General features: G+C 43.0%; 1 protein-coding gene across 4 annotated transcripts in view; it reads left to right on the top strand.

Moving 5' to 3' along the window:
* Positions 1 to 18,051, top strand: part of LOC144944025 (estrogen receptor beta-like) — a 154,267-nt gene that overhangs the window by 125,300 nt on the left and 10,916 nt on the right. For all 4 annotated transcript variants that reach the window (XM_078872033.1, XM_078872034.1, XM_078872035.1 and 1 more), the window contains one exon: positions 9,906 to 10,341. In XM_078872033.1, coding sequence (XP_078728159.1) covers positions 9,906 to 10,341 — 436 coding nt within the window. The remainder of the gene's footprint in view (positions 1 to 9,905; positions 10,342 to 18,051) is intronic.

Raw genomic sequence — 18,051 nt, 5'->3', positions numbered from 1 at the left:
GCCATCGCCGAACACGCGTCGAATAAAACGCAAGGGACAAGTCCTTACTTACTAACAACTCTTATCATTTTTTGCCCCCCCCGACCTGAAAATCCTGGCTCCGCCATTGCTGGCATCACTACCATGTGAACCCTGCAAATTGCAAATGTCAAAGTGTTGTTATCCTGCTAGTTTCTTATTTAATAGAACGAGTGGGCAAGGCGCTCACAGTCGATGACAATATTAATGTTAATTTTTTTCTGGGACACCTCCATCCAATGCCATTAATTCGTATTGGTGACCTTGAAATATGGCATCCGATATTTATTTTCAAGAGTTTTGGGCGCGGAAAATAATCAAAGTGTTAGGAGATTGTTTTTTTAAATCTGCTTGCCCCATGAAGTCGCAAACTCCTGAAAATACTGGTAATCGCTTAAGTGGGGAGAACATTTTCCTTTTACTTTTCTCTTTGCCATCAGTGTAAAAGAAACAAATGCATCTGATTTAATACGTCAGGGTTGAAGCCACTTTTTCATGATTGCCGTGCCCATAGAAACCCACACACGCGTGTTTTTTCCAAAGCTTACAATCTGGATGGCTTCCCATCCAAACTAATTCATCCAAGTGTGGCATTTGAGCCTCAGCCTTGGTCTGATTTTCTGTTCCAGGAAATCGACTTATATGTATATTTCTAAAAGCTCAAATGTCATAGCCCATGGGTTGTTAAAGCTACGTAAGTCGCTGGATGTTGATGTTAAAAAAATAGACGAGTATTGTATTCTTGTGGTCGAGTCTTGCAATCGTTTTAATTACTCGGCCATCAAAACAAATCGCGTTCGTCTGCCGTGGAGCAAGACACGCTCCACGTTTGCCGATGCAGCGAGCTGTGGGGCCGATATGACGAGCGATCCGAGTGCCCTATGGGATGATGCAGGACCTACAATGGCATTTGCACAGCGATTTATGGCGTAAAGGAACCCTTTTTATGAAATGATGAAGTGAGATGTGGCTCATTGAGTGCTGAAGGGACGTTAAGGATGGGCTCAGGCTGCATTCCCTTAGGATGTTCTGGTAAAGAACTTGAGCAGAAAGATCTGGGGTTCAAGTCTGGAAAGCCTCCCAGCCACTGTGACATCTATGTGTGCATCATCTTTGCTCTAGGCTACATTTATTCTGTGGATTTTATTAAATGTAGTTTTCCCCTTTCATTCTGAAGTTGGCTCTTGGTCCTCTGATAATATTCCCGAGTATCTTTGATGGCATTCAAGAGAGACGCGCAGCAGCTGGGGGCATCAACATCGTTGTGTCGTTTAATAAAAAATCTAAAAAAAGACAATTATCACGAAATGCCACTGTTGCAACACGTGTGCAATTGCGGTAAATCCATAGCAATCTCTAGAAGGTGATTTGTGGATCGCATAAATGTGAGTACTTTGATGCTACCGTGGTGTGATGGTTACCACACTGGACTTGCAATCCAGTGGGCACTGGCTCAGGTCGATCTTCCCGCGCGGCAGTTAAAACAAATGAGCGAGTTTCTAAAACTACCCCCCTCCCCTGCCTCTATTCTCCCAGTAGTACTAATCGGGTTGGTCGATCGGCAGGTCGCATGGGGTGGGGTTAAGTGTGGGATATTATCGCCTCCAATTTTATTGAGGCACTGTGTGTTGTCTTTGTGTGGTCTGTATTTATGTTGCACTTCTTTCGCGCCGTACGTAGCCAACCGTTTTTGCTGCCTTTTTTTTTGTTACTGTCACACCATACAGAGCCAACCCCACTAAGCGGAGGTGCGGGGGAAGGAATCGAAGGTGTACTCATGCCATTGGAACGTATATACTTGATCTATTTTATTCATGTATTTGTCGTTATTTAATTATTTTTCCTATACTTTGCAGCCCTATCGTTTTTCTTTATTGTTTGTTGTGTTTTTTTTATTGTTTGGTGTGACTTCCTGACCCTTACTGGACATGTGTAGAAAAAGAGCTTCATAGCTCATCGGATTTTCTGATTCTGCAGTTAGGCCACGTAACCTCTTAGAGTTCCCACCTGTGGAGGCCCTGCCACAAGCAGTGGCATGAGCGAGCAGTTGCAAGCGCTGAACATTTTGCGGAGGCTATATTGAGTTGGTATGGTTTTTATAACAACACAGAATTGTAAAAAATGTGGAGAAATGCACTTGTGGTTTTATTCCCGTGTAAATAAATTGCATCTCCCAAGGAATAAATGCACCATTTGTTTGATCATTGTTCATCCGTTTTTCCCCCCCTGCATCTGGATAAAACGTAATTCAAGCATAACCTTATCCCTCAATTACAAAAGCATACTCGGTGACCTATGCATAATAATACAGTGTTTAGTTTAATGGCAGCTTATTAAAAAAATACAATTGGCATGACAACGGTGGTAACATTTGCCACAATAAATGTGTGTTTTACATTGACAAAATGCAATAAAACTCAACGTGGATTTACTTAGCGCTGTTTTGTAACCCACATATAAAGAGACGGTACAGAAACAGAGGGCATAATTATTTTGTAGAGAGAGGCAGCCTGTTTGATCATAGGCAGAGGGACTAAAAGTCAGGGCTCGCGCCTGGACTTGAGAATCAGAATCTTTATTGAGACTGGAGGAATCTGATGAGCTATAAAACTTTTTTTCACAGATGTCCAGTCAGGGCAGGTCAGAACGTCACAACAACAAACATTACAAAAACACGATATGAGTGAAAAGTATAAAGGGGGCTCGGAGGCCCAGGGGCTCGGAGGCAGGGTGGCTCAGAGGCTCAGTGGCTCAGATGCCGAGTGGCTCATAGGCCGGGTGGCTCGGAGGGTTCTGGGTGCTGAGACGGCACCATTGAGAGACCTGGGTTTAAAGCTGGGGTTCAGCCACCGCACGTGATTAAATCGGATCCTCAAGTCTAGCGAGTGAGTGGCCTCAGCCTGGTCACAATTGTTTGAAACGACAACAACAAAAAAACATCACATTAACTTTTGTTTTGCACGTGATGTGGCTCAAATTCCAGCTCTGAGGAATGTAACGCATTCGTTTAACTGTCGTGCAATGTGTAGAGTAAGCCCTCGCTTTTCGTGTTTTCGCTATAACGTGGTTCTTCTGTGAGGGAATACTTTTCGCACAAAGCGGAAGGCGCACCGTTATAATACAGTTCCTGAGCTTTCAACAACGGTCTACTTGAGCTGCGAGGCTAAGCAGTATGATACAGTACGGGGAATGATACAGTACGCGTCAAACCCTCATCTCAGTTCTTTGCCTCACCTTGGGATCACTGCAGGCTGATTTGGGGCACCATTGTGGCGAAATGTTAACTACCTTACCTAGTATAGAGGAGGTCGTGGGTTTCATCCTGATCCTGACGCCTGTATATTTTGAGTTTGCATATTCTCCTTGTGCTCACATGGATTTTCTCCGGGTCCTCTGGTTTTTCCCTCCACATTCAGAAACATGCGTTTAGATTATTTGGCTGCTTGATGAGCCACTTTATTCAGCTATAATTTGTGGCCAGGTCGCTTCTGAAAAAGAGCTATGTAGCTCAGTGGGCCTTACCTGGTAAAATAGAAATAGTAGTTGAAGTAGTAGTTTGATTTTATAGTGAAAATGTGACTACGTACAGTTATTCTTCGCGAAATGCGGCACTTTTCAGGAACACATCTACCACGTTTTTCGAGGAATTTCCATACATACATGACTTACTGTCTGTAGCAGGGTTGGTGTAAAATGCTGTCCCCAACTGTATGAAATAGAGGTCACTGGGAATTTGTCTTTAAATTCTGGAATCGTTTAGCGAGTTTTGTACCGGATGTTAATCTGAAAAACTGATTGACATTTTGACATTATTAAATAACTTAGATTAGATGCAACGTTGGGTGTCTTGTGTGAATTTTTTTGCCCATGGATTATATCACTCAATTCTCAATTTGTGTACTGCTGGTGCGATCTGTGAACTTTTGAGATGCAAGTAGGTCTTATAATTGATAAATAACATACTGCCTAGACGACACAATGAGAATAATTAATTATACTTATTTAGACGTGCTTACACAGCAACACTGGAAAGGATTTCAGAGGAGCGCTGTGATATCTGCTTCCGTGGGCCATTCTCGAACACAAAGAGGCCGGCACTGCTCTGCGAGGGATCCAAATGGAGACTTGGTCTCACGACAAGATGCTGAATAGTAGAATCGGGATACAATGTGGGACAACAGAAAGCATTTATTATCATCTATACAGTGAAGCTTGTCCAGATACAGCACTGTACTGTGTGGCACTCAAGTTTAAAAACACAATAAACAAAGTCCTTGCAGTTAAAACAAGCTAACTATAAGGCATGTGCTGTGCTCGAGGCTAAATTCATGTTCCTCAAACTTTGAGTCATGTTGACCAGCAAGAGAGCAAATGAGCACACAGAAAAGCTTGATTACATAATACGTGGCCTAGAGGTTTGACCAAGGGATAAAAGCAGACGTGTTGTATAAGACTTGACCAACACATCTAAATTATAACACTGCACTGTGTAACACGGTTCCATTTGTTCCCGGTTGATGCCAATATATTTATCATAAGTATTCAAATTCTAGGAACTGAGCGAAATAGACTTTTTTATTTCAAAGAAACAAGCTTACAAAGAACATTTCGACACATGCTAGTTTTTTTTACCGAATCCAAGAGTAGCATCCCCACTGTGAGATCTCTAATTAACGTAGAAGACAGTACGTGGATCACCAGTTGGTGAAAGGCACAGGTTGGAGCCCGGCAAAGTCATACGCAAATGCTCGTGGTAGGGCCTCAACTATAGAGAGCTCCTGTAGTGGGTATTTGGCCTACTCTTACATATTGGCCAGACATCTTGGAATAAGTACGAGTATCCACCCTTTACCCCACCGCATGAAACCTGCTAATTGACCAGCTGGGGCGCACACATTTATACCGCTGGGTGGTCGGGGGAGGCGGACACCAGAGCATTGCCACCATTGTTTTAACTGCCGTGTCAGCATGGTCGAACTGACGACCTCTGGATTGCAAGTCCAGTTGCGCACTAACCACTACACCACAGCAGCAGCAGCATCCATTACGGCCACGGTAGTGGCAGTGAGCGGATTTCTCTTTCCATCAGCTTTTCATCTTTCACCGATTAATAACAAAGTAGGACTCGGCCTTTCATTCCTTCTGCGCCAGTAGGTCAAGTACCACTTTGTGGAAAGCCATCAGTAGTTGTCATGACTTATCCCCACTATAGGAATATGGAATTATATCACTATCTCAGATGCGCACTTCCACACGTTTCTTTGAGCGGGTAACCGACGTTTTTTCCCCCTGTGACCCTTTACATTTTTATTTTTGCATGCTGCATGTGCCATTATCTTTTCTGATACAAAGCTTAAGTGTGCAATGAAATGAAACGCTCAGTTGTGGTTGAAAGATGCGACTTGTTCATTGTGTTGGAGATCCGCACACATCCTCATCCCACAGTTTTCTTGATTTCAGCCATCTGTATTGTGTTCCCTGGAACATATCCCTCCTTAATCTCCTCCGGCACAGGAGACAATATCTTGCCCTGTAATAGTATTGCTTTTCCACCAAAGTGATCTCATTATATAGGTGCTTTAAGAGTATTCTTCCGTAGGGTGCCATCAGTATTGTAAAATTGCCAAGTTTTATCTAACGCTGTATGGCAAACGAGGTTTCCCTTTGTAGACGTTCACACCAAATGATTAATAACGTGCATGAGGCAAGACTGTTTTTAATGCTTTCCAACTTGGCTTAAAAGCGTTTACTCAGCAGGTTCCATTGGCCTGTTTGTCGGGATGGGTGTGGAGGCATGATAACTCTTGCAAAGGTGATCCGTTACAAATTTATCTTTTGTATAAAGTCGTACTGCGACGAGCAACTTACCCTCATGAAAGGCGGCCAAATTCATCAGAGTTGCCCAAAGCTTGACAACACAAAGCCAGAGCATAAAGGACGAGTTGCAAACACGCTGTTCGGTTTGGCCTTCACGGGCCACTCCATAGCTTTCCGTGCCGCTCCTCGTGTTGGAAAAAGCGTTACGTAATCTCTGTGCGGATGCACGATTTTTCATTATTGCTTTAGCGGGTAGATGGGTCCAGAAGTGTTGCCTGCTTCCACGTAGGATGGCAACAGGGTCCAAATACACCTTTGTATTCTGACGTCGAGTGTAGACGTGTTTTACTGATGCTCAACCTACTTTTTTTCTCTGTCATCTGCGTCATTGATTGCCAAAGGGATTTAGCAATTGTCCTTGGTACTCGGCTATTTCAATTCCAAATCCAACGCAGACATTGAACAATTACATTATATTACACCACTGTTTGCTAAATTACGTTTGCCTATTTTCGAACGGAGAAAAATGAATTCAGCTGTGCTATATTGCCCATGTTACATTAACGTTGCACATTGATATCATGCCAATGATGAAATTCCAATTATTAAAAACATTTGTATTAAATTTCGATTTGTATTACACATTTCTATGGCACTACACTTTCCAATTGCGCTGCTGAAAGTGATCTTACTCGTTGGGTTACATAAACCTTGTTGCTTACCTTCACCGCATCAGGGTTTTAGTGACGGTGATAAGAGAGCGAGGGAATTTTGTCACGTACATGCTCCCATTTGCCCAGTAACAACGGCATTCTTTATACCAAACTCGTTTCACGGATAAAAAACAAACAAATAATAGCATCGCACCTCGTCCTCTGTTACTCAGAGCAATGTGGCTGTTTGTTAAGGAGCCCTGTGCATGTGGTGCTTTCTATCCTTGCATATGGCGGCCGATATGTTCAGGAGATAAATGCCAATTTAGAGGTCTGCCAGCCACACCGAGAGGGCTTTAGGGGAATGTTCGCGTTGTTTTGCAGACTACAGTTGTTTACCATGTGTTCTATAGACTTATGTTGCCTATAGCCAACATTGGTATTAGACTAATATTGCCCATATGGTATTCTTGCACTTTGCAGCAATGTGTTCAGGAGATATATACCAGTGAGAGGGCTTCAGGAGAGATTTCATGTAGGTTTTCTCTTTCTCTGTTGAAGAAGCACTGACTGCAGTTGTTTACGATGTGGTCCATAATTTGGGTTGCATGACTACAATCGCACCACTGTGGCTTGTCTTGAGTTTTGAACAGGCAGCATGACCACGCTGGAAGAACATCAAGCTTTCTTTCACCAGAGAGGCCCGACACTACTGAGGAGTGGTGTAGCTGTCAATTGTGAGCCCAGTATTTTTGGAGCTTCGAAGGAGATATGTGTCTCGTATTGCTTGGTGATTCCAGACAGGATTCTAAATATAAGGGCTCTTCACAAAATCAGGGGCAAGTCGCCAGATAAACAGCCAGTTTTTTTCCCACCTCATTAGCAAGTATCATTGCTTGTTTTTTATGTTTTAACAAATTTCAGCTGCCGCCGCTAATTACACATCAATTGTTGTTACACTTGTATGCATTTGCTCATTGTGGTGTTTGCGCCAAAATTTGCCAAATAATGGGCTGAAATTTGAAGGCCATTAACAAGTGTAAGTGCACAAATAAATAAAAATCTGCATCTATTTTATTGGGTGCTTGGTTTTTATTGTCTACACGAAATGTGCGCGCTCGAAACTAATTTGCAATATACTATGATATTTTTGTCGACTAGGAATATTTGTCGTGGTCAAAAAAAATATTGGTGATCTCCATTTGACTTCCACTTTCTGTTTGTAGTTCTTGGTAATTAAACTACCTTGCATTAGTTTTTTTATTCAATAATGCTATTTATTTAGCGTTCGTTGAATATAGTAAATGGAGGTTATTAGTAACAGAAATTTGTTCACATTTATAACAAAGCAGCAATATTATGCAGTCGCGTAGTGTAGTCAACTTAGGCAAGTGACTTGTTTGTGTACTTAAACCGATAATTAAATGCATTAACTTAGCTTCCTCGAATGGATAATTGTTCTTTGGTGTCATGCTTCACAATATTTTTCACATGAATGTTTTAGAGTTATAAAATACCCTTTCCTAAACAGAGCAGCATGGTGGTGTTATTGATGTGATGAGTACGTGTCTTTGCAATTCCACTGCTAGATGAGGGCCACCTCATCTGTGCAGATTGTGGGGGTAATTTGAGCGTTCGACACCACACTCGCCAGTGCAGGTTGGTGAAGTTGTGGAGCTTGTGTGTGGGAGCATAGAAGTACAATACAAACATTACCTTTGCTGAACGTATCTCAGCTGCCTACAGCGTAGCCGCTCGGCAATTATCCAGGCTCAAACCTGCTTGGCGTCCGAGATCGGGCAGATTCTGGGTGATTTGGTCATAAGCAACGTGGTGAATACCACTGTCAAATATATGTAAAGAATGCAGAATAGCAGGGATATGAGTAATTAATTTTCATGTCTGATACAGTATGTCATCAGTAGCCATGATCCATCCGCTGCTGGATGAAGGCCTCCCCAAGTCGTCGCCATCCCCGCATGATTTCACGAAGCAACAATCCTAGCTGCTGAACCAGAGTTTATATAATCCTTCCATCTCCACGATGAACGTCCTCTGATATCTCTATGTTCACAAAATCGTAAGATGTCTGTGTGTATGTGTGAATATATGTGTGGTCGTGTATTTGTATGTGTGCAATTTTGGTACAGTGGGGATCACATGTGGTACCTCTGCCAGTCATCTCAATCAGTTAACCCATAACACCTGAGTCTGTCCCGTGACCTCTTGCCAGCAGCAAACCTTCAACACTTCATGTGGCCTCAAAGTTAATCTAGTTTGGTGCAAATGCTGTGATTTGTATGTGGTGGCGGTGTTGTTGACACTGCATTGCTAACCCAGCAACCCCAGTTCAATTCATCGCCACAGTGCTGCATGATATCAGAAATTGTCCAGGACCTCCCCTAAGTCCTGGTGCATGGATGTAAACTGTGAGATTTCACAGGTATTTTTAGTCTAGAGTAAATGTTTTTACAGTTTTGATTCATTACTATTGACCATACATTTGATGTAGGATTTCACGACCAATATTTTGAATCATAATTAGATTATTTAGGGAAAGCTTGTGTAGGTAGAATGTAAATAAAAATACATTACCACATGATGAGCCTTTGGCCATATTCATGAAAATTACAATGAAAATTAATCCACGGCTACCTACCACGTGAATGTGATAACGGGGGGAGGGGGTGGAGCTTGCATGTAATTTCCTTGATATTCTTAATCGTATTAACTCAGATGCTCCTGCCACGCAGTTCAGTCGCAAAAAGAAAGAGTCTGTAAAAACACATTGTATTTTAATTTGTTTCTCTTATAAAAGAATAATGAGAAACATTGATTGTGTAATTATGTATTCTGAACTCAAGTCTCTCCTCCACGTGTTCCAGCAAAGTCGTTGTTGAGCCCTCATGACTTGGCTGTGCGATTATTCTAATTCTCTTGTCAAAAATAATGATGGACTGGTAGCCAAGGAATTGATTGCATCTGAGAGGATGTCCATCCGGGAGCGAGAATTTTTAAATCAGCTTGTGTGGAGGTGCATGCTGGATAATAACATCGCAAGAATTGTGAGGGATAGTGACCACTTGGAAAGGCCTTCATTCAGCAGTGCATTGATTATGACTGATGATAATCATGACAACTCTTCAATTGATAAACCGTTTAAATCAAATTGCCTATCATTCAAAATTGAAAACGAATTTCTTTAGAACTGCTTTTTGTGTTTAGTTTGTCCTTCCCCCGCACCTCTGATTAACACGGTTAGCCAAATATGAAGTTGCATACATACATACATGCTACTTCATATTTTTGCAGCTAAACTCCAAGTGAGCATTCAATCCAAGAATGTCCTGTTCTTTTGATCTAGGGGAAGCGGCTCATAAATTTCTGCTGAGTGACTTTCGTTTCTGCGTGTGGCAGGCCTGTTTCCGGTGCTGCCCCCACCATCAGCACCGCCACCCACGTCAATTTCACAACCCATCCCGATGCTGTCCGGAATGGGCCCTGCTGCTGTTGCTGCCGCTACAGCCACCACCGACGCCACATCCCCTTCGGTTTCAGCACAAGCCACAGCCACCGCCATCACGACCCCTCACCCCGCCGACCCTTGCTCCGTGTCTATCGCCGACGTGGCATCGGCGCTGCCCCAAATGTCGCCAGGCCAGGCTGTCTATTCACTGGCGGGCCGGAGAATCGAGCAGGGTTCCGGCAGCAGCAGCGAGAAGGTGCGGCGCATCCTGGACGGCGTGACGGATGCGCTGGCATGGCACATGGCTCAGTCGGACATCCCCGTGATGGAGCGGCCCCGTCGCCTCGTCTGCCTCCTACTGCTGCTCTCGCACATCCGCTTCATCGGGTAAATTATGCAGCCACCAATACTCGTCCGATCCGATTCAATCTGATATGATCTGATCTCGCGATCGAAATTTAATGGCAAACGTCGCGATGCTGCGTTTGGCAGTGGTGCTCGAAGTGCAAATGACAAAGCTCACAACACGTCACATTACAGATACTAAGCGCGTTCACCAGTAACACTGTACTAAAGAGGAAATAAATTATTTAAAAGTTTGTAATAATATCATAAGCCGAGTTTCAGGCAATGGCCCTTGATCATAGCTGTTCTTTGAGTTTTAGCTGTGGTGATGCAACAGACGATCGTCTGTGTGTTTGTTTACTACTTGTTGGAAGGTCCTTGCCCACCATCTGCCAAAATAGCAAGTCGTCATTTTATCCATATTTTTTCTGTACTTCTCTGTGAGTTGGGCAGCAGAAAGCAATGCAATGGAATTCATTGTTGTACTGTATTGCTCTGCTCCCGTGTCTGTGCTTACCACCTTCACTAACCCACACTGACCAGCAAGGCGAAGTATTGCCAAATAATCTTCACGACCCCCCAAAAAACCACCATGATTACGTCCAGCGGTGGATTGACAAAGGTCTGCACAATTTACAGTGCTAAATGACCGCGCATATTTTAACGAATTGCTTTTGCCTATAACACCAGGCAACCAACCAGCATTTTTTTAAAAGGTCACACCATGCTGATGAATCTTGGGTAAGCAGAAACCAGTCCAGTTCTCGGCCTGTTTTATTATTTTTTTCTGGAAAACTTTGGTCCCGAAGGTTCTTCGACTTGATGGATGACCTAAATGCAAATTTTTTTAATGGTGAAAAACCCCAGTTGGATGTTGATATCCCTGGCCGAGGTGCAAGCAACACACGCCAACAGTTTACTTTTGCAGCTGGGGCGCTTGCTAATGTAAAGTGTCCAGAAACAAAAATGCCGATGACTGACTGTTCCCCACTCTATAATGTGATCTCAATCACGCCGTACTTTTACTAAATATAAAATACTGCAACTATTGTCCCCGTGAAGCACATGCCCCACTTTGTGTACGGCTTCCGGAGATGCAGTAGCATTTGAACAATTTATGAATGCAAATTGTGTTTTGCAGTCGCTTGTTTGAGCGGCTAATTTGGTACAAGTGACACTCGTAGCAAGGGCAGGCCATTTTGTGCCGTTCTATTATAATGAATGTAATTAGCATATTCTCTAATTCTCTAAAAGTAATCGTACACTTTTACGCTGTTGTGATATCGAATTTATTTCAGTGCTCAGAAGTGGCTCACTTTGGCCCCGATTCTGGCATGGAGCTCGAGGCAAGATCCTATGATCTGTGGGGCCTCAATGATTTAGTGGAGGCCAGCCCTGGGCCTTACCCTTGTAATGCATGACTGAGATACATGGAGCAGCTAAGCCTAGGCTAGGCTAGGTTGTATACATGTGTGTGCATATACATATAGTGGGAAGCAGGAGTGTAGCGTTTAGCGCGATGCGCTACGAACCTGCCGTTCCGAGTTCGATTCCCGCTGACAGCCAACACCAGTGACAATTACATGAACCGGTCCTGGGCCTCCCCTAGGTCGACTCAGCTTGAAATTAGTACCTAGTGCGATGTGTAAACATTGCTACTGGGGAGACAAAGGTGGTTGAGCGTGATGCTGGCCACCCACCCCCTCGTATGCCATTCCAGTCTTCATAGGTGCTTGCTAACAGGACTTGCCCCAACAGCCTGGTACAGGCTATACAGGGGATCTTTGCATTTGTCTTATACATATATACGCACATACAAGTTAGATGCATCAAATTGGCTCTTTAGAAAAGTGCACTTGCGCAATACACGTTGCTAGATGGGATATTGGCCAGTGGTCGAGTCTAACGACAGAGTGGCAGCCAAAGCTAAACTATACAACTAAACTATTCTTGAAACTGAAAACTAAACACATTTTTTTTTTACCAGGTAACGGCCCAATGAGCTATATGGCTCTTTTTCAGCATTGACCTGGCCACAAATGTAAGCTCAATTGAAATGGATTATCATGTGGAAATGTACAGCATTCAAATGCTACAAATGCACATTGATTCTAAATTTGAAGGGAAAAACCGGAGGACCTAGAGAAAAATCCACACGACCAGGGGGAGAACATGCAAATATAGAGCAGGCGTCAGGGTCGGGATCAAACCCACTACCTTCTGCATACCAGGTGAGGGAGATGAGATCTCCTTAGCCACCATGTGGGGGGTGGGTGCGCCCGAGAGGACGTCCACCGCGAAGATGGAGCCTTGAGATCAGCTCGTGTGCATGAGCTCGATAGATCGTGTGTTGGGTAGGCCTTCATGAAGCGGTGCCTAGATCATAGCGGATCATGGTAATGATGTAGGAAAAAAAATGAAGTAGGAAAAAAAAGTTAAATTATGGCTTCAGGTTAGGTTCATCTACGAAAAATGCTTTGCTTATGAAGTTCAGCCATCAACTGATGAGTACTGCTGTGTCAACGTGTACGAAACGTGTTACTTTTGGAAATAAAAGTGTGAGCTTCCGAGGCTTTACGATCCCCAAGGTGTGATGATATCACAGCCATTGTGCGCTGCGCAGTTAATGTGTTTTTTCTCGTTGCAATTCCGCTGGCGGGCGACGAAACTTTCCAACAGTTTCCCCGCGGCTCTTTAACTGGTGTCTGCGTTCCCATTATGCAGGGCTGTTTATTCCCCTTAGAACAATCTCATTGCCATCCCCCCCCAAATGTGGCATTTTCAGCAATGGGAGATGACAAATGACTCTCCCGTCGTGTCACTTGCTTACGAGCATCCCTTGTGTTTGCACAAAGCTGAAGTGCAAATACCCATCTTGGGGGCACTCTTCCTGCTGCAATTCTTGAGTGTGTGTGTATTGTACGTGCGCACTTGTAGGAGTGTGCAGACCACACACCGCTGTTTACTACAGAGGCACACGCTTGCACTCAATTGGGATTTAGTACGTGTGTGTGTTTTTGTGTGCAGCTGGGAACAGTCAGCAGCAATTCTGTAGTATTGGTCAGAATGCATGCGTATGTATTGTGTGTTCTATTATTATTTTTTCTATTTACGTGACTTTACCGAAAGAACCAGAGAGTATGTATTGTTATTTACGGAGATTTTTGCTATGCAACTGTGTGGGCGTATGCCAGCACACGTCTGTTCGATGTATTCTCTGTGTTCCCGAAAAATACCATTAACAGCCCTTCAATCTTTGTTTATTATTGACGTGAATCGGTATTATTTATGTAAACAAATGTGTGTGATACGAAATTATTATAATGTAATGCAAACTGTAAAAAAATGGGTCAGCTTGTAGTTTCAATCAAAATATCCAAACACAGTTTCATAACTTTGGGTCATTAAAAGGAAGTATTTTTGTCATTTGGTCTATGAAAATGGGAGTGCCATTGGGGCAGGACATCTCACTAAATGGTCGGGACTAAACGATGAAGGCGAGAACATGCCAGATTGCACGTCCACCGCGGAGATAGAGCCATGAGACCAGCTCATATGCAGGAGCTAGATGGATTGTTGCACCACGAGACTGAATGAGCATGGTAAATGATAACAAAGTAACGCAGAAAAACTGCTGCAAAGATTGCGTCGTGTTTGTACATCTGCATCCAGAGTGACTCTCGCAGTGAGAACGGGGTCCACTTTTAGCAGCTTGGCAAAGGTGGGCAGCAAAACAGCAGCCGCCGTCCATTTGTCAAAATGAACCGGAGCTCCTGCTTCTCGGCTGTGCCAGGATCTAAAGCACATCGACCCTAACATGCTTGGCAGTGGAAGGGGTGCTCACAATGAGGTGTTTTCACTTTGTAAAGTCCGCTGATCGGATCAACAGTGACAAGCTCAATTACATGGCGCCCTCCCGTCATAAATATAGAGTAGGGGCAGTTGCATTAATTACGGGGATTGAGCCACGGTGTCGGCAAAGAAATGATGATGATGGGGATTTTTCTTGGAATGTGCGCAGTGCAACCCCTTGAACGAGGCACCCTTGATTTGTCATCGGCAGGGCTGCTCTGGGCAATTGCATTGCGAGGCGCGGTGTTAATAATAACTGATGATCATTGCGATGGTGGGTGGAGCGAGTTCTAAACTTGCAGTATTTCTTAAAATAACCTTGCTGAGTTAAAAAACAACAACGTGTGAACACTAATTGCAAACGTGGGGTAGTGCTGTTTGCTGCTGGCCGCTTGACATATTGGGCCTTGGGGTCCAGTGCTCGGCAACTGTGTGCAAATAAATAAATAATGCATCCTCCCCACTCCTGAAATGAATACGCGATGTGGAGCTCTCGGTGACGCGGAGCGGCAGCGCCGGGGGTTAGGCGCTGTGATATGATCTGTCGGCTTGAGTTCAATTCCCCGGCCACGGCTAACGTCAGTAGTGGAGTAATAACTCTGACACGAGTTAAATTTCAGGCCATAACTAAAACGACATCTGAAGTGATCTTTGGCCATCCCCTCCCCCCCCATTCACCAACCTGCACTAGATCGGCCTGGTGAAATACGGTGAAACGGTACCTATCATCAATGCCTATCACAGTGGATTAACAAAGGGCTGTATGTTGGTATGTTTATTTATTTAAGACCTATTATTCCTTCATAACAGATAACGTTAAGGGGGGGGGGGGGATAGTATGAACACTTTTATTACAAAACATATTCAAAGCACTTTCCCAAACTAATAACGCATTATACAAGCTGGGTAATAGCCAATGATTTTGAGTGGGAATTGAGTGAAGCTACACAAGTGCAGACAGGGAAATTGTCGAGGTTAATGAAATGTCAGCCATCTGTACTCTTTGTGTATTTATGCTGGAACACAAAGTTACTTGAAAAAAAATATGAACCGTGTTACTATGGTACAGGGTAGCCCAAAAAGAGAAAATATATTTTGTTTTTCATTTTTAACTCTTTGCGGAGGTAATCGACAAATGCACTTGCAGCGTTATTCTGTATTGTATGAGTCGAATGCAATTTGAACTTACGCACCCAATCTGCAATCGCATTGTTTTAATTCGTGCGCAATAAAGTAGGGCTTGAGCCAAAAAAAATCAATGGAAGGATGAACTCAAAAGCCAGCGTTTTAAGACAGCTGAGCGAGACGAGAAATGCAATAGTGATTCAATGTGGAAAGGTGTCTGATGACCTGAAAATGTGTTTTTACTGGCAATGGGTTGGCATTTATTGACGCTTTGATGCTGTTAGCACATCGGGTACAGAGTCATCAGGTCGGTGCTTTAAGGCTTCAGGGTTAAAATTTTACTGGGTTACTCATGTAATCTGATGATTGATTCTCCTGGGGGAGGAGAGGAGTGGGAGCAATTTAGGCATTAACTTAAAATAGAGGTAAGTTTGTCAGTGCTCAAGAAAGTGTGGAGCAGCGCTTGTTTTTTTATTTGTGTCTCTCAGCTAGTGGTGGAAAAATATGACAGGGACCAGTCAAAGCGAAGAACAAAAAAAGTGATGTTCCAACGTATTTTGTTCTGGCTGAAGCATAAAATGCGTTTTTAAAATTTTCCTCCACTTGAATGTGAACTGTTTTGCATGCTGCATACAAATATACTCACATCATGTAATTATTACACCGGCGCATTCATGGCTTATTGGTGTGAAAAATTGGGAATCGAGTTCAAATCCTTTGAACCTTGGATTCACAAGCAAAAGCAATTTATTACCAAATCGTTGATGTATAATAATTTTTTTACACGATTCGATCGTTTTCTAAAGTTATGCAAATTCATTCTTTCGTGATTGTGTCAGTTCTAAATTTCTCCGAGGTTAAATGTTGAGTATTTTTCTAATTTTATCATACGGCTTGCAATGCTGAATATTCATTTTAGAAAAAATAAATATTTGTGTTGGAGAGGCGGTGAGGGGATTAACTGTGAAGAGCAGGAATTACGCTGTGGCATTCATCAGACCTCGTGAGAATCGTGACTAATGGAACACACAGTCCTTAGCATGACATCAAATCCATCTCTCGGAGTTAATCCCCCCCCCCCCAAAGCGACCACCACCGTTGTTTTTTTTCCTTCGTACAAAACATGAAAACAAGTGTGCAGTGACTGACCACATTTTTTAAAACATTTGAAACAATTATTTGGAGATACTGTGTTGGCAGTGGGGTGCACGAGCACAATTCGAAAAAAAAAACGCAACTAGATTTTGTCAGCAACACTTTTGCTTTAAAAAAAATATATAAATATAATGGCACGCAGAGGGGTAGAGATTTTAAAAGGCAAGGGCAAAACCAAAATCCTGCAAGTGCGCATAGAAAGAAAATATTCAGAATAATAAAATATCATTACCCAAACCTTTGAATTACATAATTTACCAAGTGTATATGGAACCGTTGACATTATCGGTAGTTAGGGAATGTCTAGACTTTATATAAAAATGCATAAATGTGCAGATGCACAAGGACTTGAACCGAGGTAACTACATTTTTCTGAATATAAATTCAGGTTTAAGCCTATTTGTTTAACCAGGTTAGAACTCAAGAGATCAAGATGTCTCATTCGCAAGCGTTTCTTGGGCCACCAAAATGACAAAAGCAAAACTAGAAATACAGCAATGTGGTGATGGTAGTTATGAAGCAGGTGTTTTGTGGTGGTTGTATTGATAATGTGGGTGGCAGTCGTAGTATAGCGGTTAGGGCGCTGCACTACCACCTGAGTTTAAATTCCTGCTCACAGCCAACACCGGTGACGAATATTTAAACTGGTGCGGCATGTAAACATCGCCACTCGGGAGACAAATGTGGCCAGGCGTGGTGCTGGCCACCCACCCCCTCCCTCGTGTGCCGTGCTGGCCTTCATCGGTACTCGTTAACAGCACTTGCCCCAACAGTCTGTTATGTCTTTATATTGTTGGTTGTCGTGGTGTTGGTTGCAGTGTGGTGGTAATGGTATTAGTTGTTGTGATGATGATGTTGGTTATTTACTGTGCTGTTAATGCAGTTATGGATTATTTAAAGCTGTCATTTTGAAGTCCCTAACTGTGCTAAGATGCCAAGTAACACCTGCATATGTTATCTTAAAGTGTCACTCTATCACCCAATCCTCTTATCCCCTGCCATTGTCAGTGTAAGCTAGGGCTGAACGATTTGGGGAAAATGTCTAATTGCGATTTTTCTGACAGATATTGCGATTTGATTTGCGATAAAAAAAAATTTAAATCAAGCTTCTTTCTTTCTACGTGACTTCACTGAAAGAACCAAACTCACGAAAGCTTCGAATCTAGTTTGAACTGAAGTTCACTTTCGTCCTGCTTGCAATGGTGATTGAACAGTAAAGTGTTCGCTGTCATAACATTTACATGTTGTGTTTTTGGCTTAAACGTAACTGCACAAGGTGCATAAGAAAATCTATAATGGACAGCCCTTTGTCAATCCACTGCTGGATGAAGCCCCCTCACGTAATGTGTCAGCCTTTGGTTGTTTGGTCATACGTCACCACGCTGGCCAGTACAAGTTGAGTGACCGTTTCACATATTACTCGTAGCACAGTGCAAACCACTGCGCCACAACTCTAAAATCATCAGGCCAAATATAACTTGGTGCTTGTAACTGTGAACAATTTGTAAAAATAAATAGTTGCTCAATATTTAGAATTTTAAAAAATTCAACACATTTGTCAATCACACTGAGCTAAAAGGACACACATATACCAAACTTTCCAGATTATAAAATACCTCG

Source organism: Lampetra fluviatilis, chromosome 33 (assembly GCF_964198595.1).
Source record: "Lampetra fluviatilis chromosome 33, kcLamFluv1.1, whole genome shotgun sequence".
In the NCBI taxonomy this organism is placed as follows: domain Eukaryota; kingdom Metazoa; phylum Chordata; class Hyperoartia; order Petromyzontiformes; family Petromyzontidae; genus Lampetra; species Lampetra fluviatilis.
This window is presented reverse-complemented; position numbering and strand designations above follow the sequence as displayed.